The 7,496-nt window shown below is 51.5% G+C and overlaps 1 protein-coding gene and 1 long non-coding RNA gene across 2 annotated transcripts; one reads left to right on the forward strand and one right to left on the reverse strand.

Moving 5' to 3' along the window:
- Positions 1-3,284: 3,284 nt before the first annotated feature.
- LOC143266983 (uncharacterized) lies at positions 3,285-4,745 on the reverse strand. The gene is made up of 2 exons (XR_013041839.1): positions 4,423-4,745; positions 3,285-3,543 (listed from the first exon to the last, which is right to left on the reverse strand). It is a non-coding gene; the product is annotated as an uncharacterized LOC143266983 (long non-coding RNA).
- A 21-nt stretch (positions 4,746-4,766) lies between these two features.
- Positions 4,767-5,642, forward strand: Ccdc182 (coiled-coil domain containing 182). The gene has a single exon (XM_006972030.4). The coding sequence runs from the start codon at positions 4,865-4,867 to the stop codon at positions 5,324-5,326; it is 462 nt and encodes a 153-aa protein (XP_006972092.3). The 5' UTR covers positions 4,767-4,864; the 3' UTR covers positions 5,327-5,642.
- The last annotated feature ends 1,854 nt before the right edge of the window (positions 5,643-7,496 follow it).

The raw sequence follows: 7,496 nt of genomic DNA on the forward strand, positions 1-7,496 counted from the left end.
CGCTGGGTTAATTAATCATGGTGAACAGCACCAAGTTTTGTTCTTCATCCTCATCCCCACCCCCCAACTCCAGTCTGTTCTCACTGCCCAGCCTGGGATACCAGCTGCAGAGTTGGAAACTGCCCAGAGCTGCAGCAGCCCCACATGGCCCTCACACACCCAGCATGAGGGAAACCCTCTTCCCCCCTCCCCGTTGGGTCCACCCCTCCGTCATACTGCCTGCGGCTGCTGCTTGCCTCCAGACGCACAGTAAGACCCAGGTTTCCTTTGCTTCTCCCCCCTCCCCCCCATTTCCTGCCCCACACCCGTCCCCTAGAACATTATCTCCAGGTCTCTCTCAGTCTTGTGTCTCATCATCCCCAGAGCGTCGCCTCACAAACCCCTCATTCTGCTGAGCCTCGGGGTTTTTCCTACAACTTGACTCTTTCCTTCAGGGACCGGGTGCCAGCCCCATGGCCATATGTGTTGATTGCTTACCTCACTGTTTGTCCTCTTGCAGTGAAATGCTGGCTGTCCCAGACCAGGACCTTCTTCTATGTCACGTGCTTCCTCTTGAACACCTATTGCCTAGCTCAGAGAACGCAGGGTAAGCATGCAGTGGGTTGTGCATGTATGTATATGGATGGATGGATGGATGGATGGATGGATGGATGGATGGATGGATGGAAATCCAGGTAGATAGATGGGTGGGAGGATGAACGGGAGGGGGACGGATGAGTGATGACTAGGTGGGTTGATAGACGAGTGGATGAACGGATGGGTGGGTGAAAGCCTGGCTGGAAGAGGTGTTTGTGTAGTGACCTGTCTTAGGCCAGTGTAACCATCATGAGAGGCACAGGACCAGGGGATTCCAGGAAAAGAATAGCTAGAATCCACAGCTGTCCCCTTTTCTGGAACTAGCTGCCCACATGCTCTTTGAGAGTATGGCACATTGCTCTGAAATCCACTTCTCCAGCATTGGAGAATGAAGAGAGATAGCCACCGCCTGAATGTTGACATAAGAAGTTCATCTGACAGGGGCTGGAGAGATGGCTCAGTGGTTAAGAGCACTGGCTGCTCTTCCAGAGGACCCAGGTTCAATTCCCAGCACCCACATGGCTCACAACTGTCTGTAACTCCAGTTCCAGGGGATCTGACACTTTCACACCAATGCACATAAAATAAAATTATATAAAATAAGTTCATCTGACTGGGCGGTGGTGGCACACACCTTTAATCCCAGAACTCGGGAGGCAGAGCCAGGTGAATCTCTGAGTCTGAGGCCAGCCTGGGCTACAGAGTGAGTTCCAGGACAGGCGCCAAAACTACAGAGAAACCCTGTCTCAAAAAAAAAAAAAATCATCTGAGGATTAAGCAAGGTCTTAACAATACACTCATTCTTCGTGGAAGACATAGTTAGTTGCCTGTTCTTCTCGTCATTTGTTTGAGTACAAATCCCCAATTGGTTCTGATATTGGGAGGCCTATGTATCAGCCCAGGAAGAGAAGTGTGGCTGTGTGAGGCAACTGGGGATTAGAAATGGCTGGGGACGCCATTCTAACGGGGCACGAGGAGCTTCTGGTTTCTTGGGGTTCTGTGACTTGACAAAGAGGTGACAGGAGAGATGGAAGTGGGTGTCCTCTCTGATTCCCCAAAGGGCTGGGGTCTGTCCCACGACAGAGGCGAAAACATAGGGGGCTGGGAGGGATGCTGTGTGGTTTCTATTCCTGAGGTGCCCAGGTCAAGAAGAAATGGTTTTCAGAACCCGGGTCACACATTATGCTCAAACTCAGTGGCTTCAAGGCATGCCATCTACAAGCCTCGACCCATTCTGACTGAACTGGACTCCCAGGGGGTGAGGCCTGGGTCTCTGTAAAGTTGCCACATCCCTCATGTCTCCCTATCATCTTGAGTCACAGGGAAGCTGTGACAAGCTGAAAGAGACTGAGGCAAGGGGCCCTCATGACAATGAGATTCAAGGTCATGGATGCTTTGGTAGGTCTAAATCCCTTTCTCCTGATGCCTTGAAGGGAACTGATAGATCAGCAGTCCTCATTCTGAAGACATATGGGGGGGGGAGGTGGTGCGCAAGGCCAGGCCTGAGTGGGGGACTTCCTGGCACAGGGGAACGTTCAGAACTTGCGTATTCAGTGTAAGTCACAGTCTGGAAGGCTCAGGAGGCCACAGGCCTGGTGACAGCCCCAGCTCTCAGTCTCCTGTCCATCCTAGGATAAGGGGGATCGCTCTGGTTCCGAGAAGCAAACTGGAGCCTCATTTAACAGCACCAGAGGAGCTGAGAAAGTGCTCCCAATTCAGCTTCAGCTTCCCTGTCACAGCTTCAGCTGTGACTTGTGACCCATGTGAAGCAAAGAGGCCAAGAGTGAGAGAGGAGATGGAGGGGAAGCGGGAGAGGGACGAGACCAGAGGAGACACTTTTATTTTGTTCTCCCTTTCACTAATCCGAGAAATAGTATTTACTGATGGAGAACCCATTACGTGTCCAACACTCAGCCCTAATTAAATACAGCACGGACCCCCATGCTGTTCCCATCGACCTCCTGGTCCCCACCCACTCTTAGGTGCAATTCTGAGGCTGCGGTTTCTGGGAAGGCCAGTAGGTGTCAATGTGTCAGCAGAAAAGCTTGGGGGTGCCCGGCACTGGAGAGCCACCTACGGAAGGAAATTCCATTTCTTGTAGTTATCTGCGCGCCATTGTATGCAGGGCAGCAGGCAGGACACTTGACTGTAAACAGGTCTAGGAATACATGATCGCTGTTTGCTGGAGTTTACTGTGCCTAAGGGTCCTGGCAGAACCAGGTGACAGTCGTGACAGAAAGAGGGGAGAGAAGCTAAGAAAGGCTATGGGGGGGCGGGGCGAAGAACACCGGAGTCTGCAGAGAAGACTTCTCCCACCTCTCCCATCACAGCGCGGGGGAGCAGGCTCAGAGAGGGGAGATGACTGACCCGGGACCACAGAGCGGCTCCCGACTGCAGCTTCCCTGACTCCTAGTTACTCGTTCCATTCGACGTTCCTTCTTAGTAATTGGAGTTTCTTGCAATTCAAAGTCACACCTTCACTTAGCTACGCCTGTCCCTGCAATAGGCCCTGTCTGATGACTACGCGGCCACTAGACAGTCTACCTGCATCTCAGAGAAGGCAGCAGCCCTCACCATGGGCCCTGCTGGTGCTGGAGTCGGCTTATCCGGGCTCAGGAGGGCTCATTTGGTGCTTCACTTCCTGGAGACAGCAAGTTGGTAGCTTGAAAATCATCCGTGCTGGGAGTATTTACACTATGGAAATTGGCAGCATCTGCCCGTCAGAGATTTATTTCTCTCTCCCAGAGAGCTGTAGGCCACGGCTCTCAGAAACCCCGGGAAGGAAATGGGCTCAAAGGGGAAAGGTGTCCGTCTACTGAGACATGGCTTCCAAGTGGTGAGGCCCGGCCCACGGTGCAGGAGGGTGGACGAGAGGGTGCTCAGAGATGAGAGACCTGACGGTGGCCTCTCAGGTCATTTGGACGTGAAGGAGTCGAGCTGATTCCAGGAGGCTCCCTCTGTGTTATTCTGCAGTGACAAAATAAAATATCAGAGGCGGCAAAATCTACAAGATGACGACAAAAGAATTTATTTCCTTAGAATACCATAATTCCAGAAACAGAGAAGTCCAGGGCCAAGGTGCTGGTGTCTGGTGAGGACCTTCATGCTGTACCACCCCGTGTGGAAGGTACCCACAGCAGAAAGGCAAAGATGGCAGAAGACACAGGAAGGGACCAAGCAGAGGCTTTGATAAAGGGACCCACTCTGGAGATGGCAACATCTGTCTACCACACGCTGCTTCCTAAAGCCCCCCCCCCCCTTCTCAACACTGACAGGATGACAGAGCTTCAAAACGAATTGGGAAGGGGACAGACATCCAGACCATGGCACCAGATGCTGTCATGGCTGCTGCCCCAGTTAGGGTCATTTGTAGGACAGCAGAGCAGGAACCAGCTTGGGTAAAGAGGTCATTTGTCTAGCACTGGAAGGACTGGCTTCGAGGCTGGTCTTTGGGGAGATGTTTATGTTTGGAGCTCTGGAGGGAGGTCTGGGCGAGAGATTGCAATCTGCAAAAGCAGAGGTTTGTGAGCCAAATGTGGTTAGAAACTAGAGTAAGCGGGCAAAAACACAAGATTTACCCATCCACATTTCCCCCCCTTTCTTATCTGCCACCATCCAGATATGTTGAGGAACGTGGACTTACTCACATTCGTCCCCTAGTTCCAGAACCCAGCCAGCACTCAGGAAGTTTTTACTGAATAAATATGAACGGCTCATTTTTATGCATAGGGTATTTCTGTGGACCCCACTTCAAAAGCAAGCACATTTATCCCAACAAGACGATCATCTAACCATCCTGGCGTCATTGAAGGATATGGATTTGGGATTAGAATACTCCTTTAGCACCTTAGAGCTATGAATCGGCCATCATCTCTTATGAGGACCCTGTCTCACTGGCGAGGCTGAAGGAAGCCCAGATACCAGGCTGTAACACAGCCCGTGCTCCTTGTGGGGTGGGAAGCTGCGCAGTCTCGGCAGTCTGTGAACCTGACCTGGTCTACCTTGTCTTGGCCAGCGGTTTTCCACTCTCTGGGATTTAGCTCGCCCTTGGGGTTAAAGGAACGCCTGGACTCGGGTTCTGAGTTAGACTTGGGAAGCAAGCACAGTTATTAAGTTCTCAACCAAGGAAGCTGCAGTATGCAAAGTAGTGAACTGGAGCTTTCCTTCTGATTGGCTGACGGGCCTTGACGTCACAATCGAGATGGGTCTAGCCACTCCAAATGATAGCGCCTCTAGCCCCCAAATAACTGACCCAGTTGGTTTCTTGGCTTCCTCTCTGTAGGAGGAGATGATGGAAGCCCTCTTTCAGGCAGGGTCCATCCTCATGAAGGTGAATACCTTACAGGGCAGGAAGATGGTGGAGAGTGCGCTCCAGTCTGGGGACCTTTCCCTGTCTCACTCATGGCCCTCCTGCCTCCCTCTACCAGCCGATTTGGAGATCCTGCAGCAGAAAGTGGCCGCGGTGCAAAGGGAGCTGGAGGACTTCAAGAAGGAGGCTCTGAAGGCCATCAGCTACCTGGAGGACGCCTTCTGCGAGATGAACGGCGTCCTGGCCCAGCAGGAGGAGCAGGCTGCTCGCGTGAAGCAGCGGCTGAGGGAGGAGGAGGACCGGGGCGTCGTTCGCAACAAGGTGCTCACCTTCCTCCTGCCCCGGGAGAAGCAGCTTCGTGAACACTGCCAGCGGCTGGAGAACATGCTGGCCAGGAGCCACGACCCGGGGCGAGTCACCAGGAAGAGCCAGGACGACTGAAGGGCCCGCGCACATGCGCCTGGGCTGGCGGGCAACTGGACGATTTTTTTTTGTGTGTGTTTTTTAATGGAAGGACAAACGCTAAGTCCCCATTTATTCCCTCTCCCCATTTTTATGGCTTTCCTGCTACCACCACACAGAGGCAAAAGAAAAAAAAAAAAAGGAAAAAAAATACGTTTTTTTGGGTGAAGTTCCATTTATCCAGCTCCTCAAGGAAGGACCTTCACTCCATCTGCTTCCTGTTTGTAATGGTACAGTTGCTTGGATGTGTAGCATTTTCTCCTGTATACTCTTAAAACTGGTTGTGTTGAACAGATTTACCTTTCTTTTAATAACTCCAGGCTTTCGTGATTCGTCACTTAACCATCAGTTTACTGACGCGGGTCAACGTGTGGTCTACACCGTGAGGGGAATGGCCCACATCCTGAAATGGCCTCAGATGGCTGCACTGTGTGATTCCTGACCTCACTGCTTGTTTTTTTCAGTCTGCTGGCGTCCCTGGGCTGTCGTCTGTCTCTTTTCCTGACTGCTTTTGTAGAACTCGGCTTCCTGTCCGTTTAGCCTGTCCTGGTTGCTGCTTGTGGTGGACCTTGCTAGGGCTCTGCCGGGAGAACACACTGACCTCCAGGTGACACCTGGGAGACACACAATAAAACAGTGAAAGAGAAGCCTGCATGTGACTCATGGAGCAGGAGTCGCTAGGGTGTGTTGTCATCTATGAGACAATGTACCCCCCCATCCTCTGCTCCCACGGGCATCTCCTGAAGGCAGGACAGTGCTGTTTTCATACGGAAACTGACCACAAGCAGCAGAGTGCTGTCCTCTGTTTTCTCCATGTTAATGGATGACTAGTGCTCCCAGTCCAGGCCACTTACGCCCATTTAACATCTTTCGGCCTCACAAACCCCTGAACCAACCAGACTGTTTTTGGGCTAGTCCCTTCTGGGGTCCTGGAACAACAGGTGTGACGGGAGCCGTTAGCAGTCACTGTGACTTGTGTGTATCATCAGCCCATTTCACTGACTCATATATTCTTTTGCTGGTCCCTCCCAAATGCTGCCATACATCAGCCTGAGGACCTGGAGGTCTCTCTAGTCCAGAGCTTGTAGCCAGGCTCAGAACCCTCTGACTTTCTGGGGCCTCACCCATCCTCTTCTTTTATTCATGGACTCTCTGAAATAATATGTAAATATTTGGATCCCCTCAAGTTGGCCTTCACCAAAGGACCTTGTGACCCATGGTTAAGCACAATATCCATCCATCAACCACCCACCCAGAAGGGCTGTATCTCTGCTCTAACTATAGGCAGCTTCTGCTCCAGTTTAGCTGAAGCAGCGATTAGCAACAGTAATATTGATAACCACATAAGAGCTCAGAGTCGTCAGCCACAGTACACACCGTGACACACTTCACTTTAGCGTTATGAGGAAACCAAGACTCAAGCAGAATAAATTGCCCGAGATCAAAGCTTGCTGACTTGGGATTTGAATCTAGGACCATCTAGTTCTTTTATTCTGTGCTGGAGTGTTTTGGAAAGCTTTATGGATGTATAGTGTGGGTGAGACAAAGTAATGAAACTGCTGAGGGTAACGCTGGGAGAAGGGAGTGTTTCCTGGGGGGGGGGCGGGGAGGGATTCTTAAACCACTAAATCCTGGAGACAGACAGAGAGAGAGAGACAGACAGAGAAGCAGACAGTTGAAGAGGAGAGAGACAGAGGCAGAGAGGAGAGAGACAAACAGACACAGAGACAGAGAGGAGAGAGACACAGAGAGAATAGAGACAGACAGACAGAGACAGAGACAGACAGAGAGGAGAGATAGTGAGAGACAGGAGAAAGACAGAGGCAGAGACAGTTGAAGAAAGACACAGAGGGAGAACACACACGCACGCACGCACGCACACACACATACACAGTTTTCAAATGTAGCATGAGAAGAGCTTGACTGGTAATGGAGGTCTGCCCTCTGTAGAGGAAACAGGATCTAAAGGCACTCAAGGTGTGTGTGGTGTTCTGAGAAGAAGTTAGGCGATTGCTGGCAATAAGACCACCAATGTTTAGTTTTGATCTGACACCTTGACATTTCGAGGGTCCTAGATAGCTGGAAGCATGACCAGAGCATGGGAGAGACCAGAATATCCCGGGGAGGGGACAAGAAAGAAGGACCTGGG

Source organism: Peromyscus maniculatus, chromosome 8 (assembly GCF_049852395.1).
Source record: "Peromyscus maniculatus bairdii isolate BWxNUB_F1_BW_parent chromosome 8, HU_Pman_BW_mat_3.1, whole genome shotgun sequence".
In the NCBI taxonomy this organism is placed as follows: Eukaryota; Metazoa; Chordata; class Mammalia; order Rodentia; family Cricetidae; genus Peromyscus; species Peromyscus maniculatus.

Coding starts and splice junctions, on each gene's coding strand:
- Ccdc182 (XM_006972030.4), top strand. CDS start 4,865: ATGATGGAAGCCCTCTTTCAGGCAGGGTCCATCCTCATGAAGGTGAAT.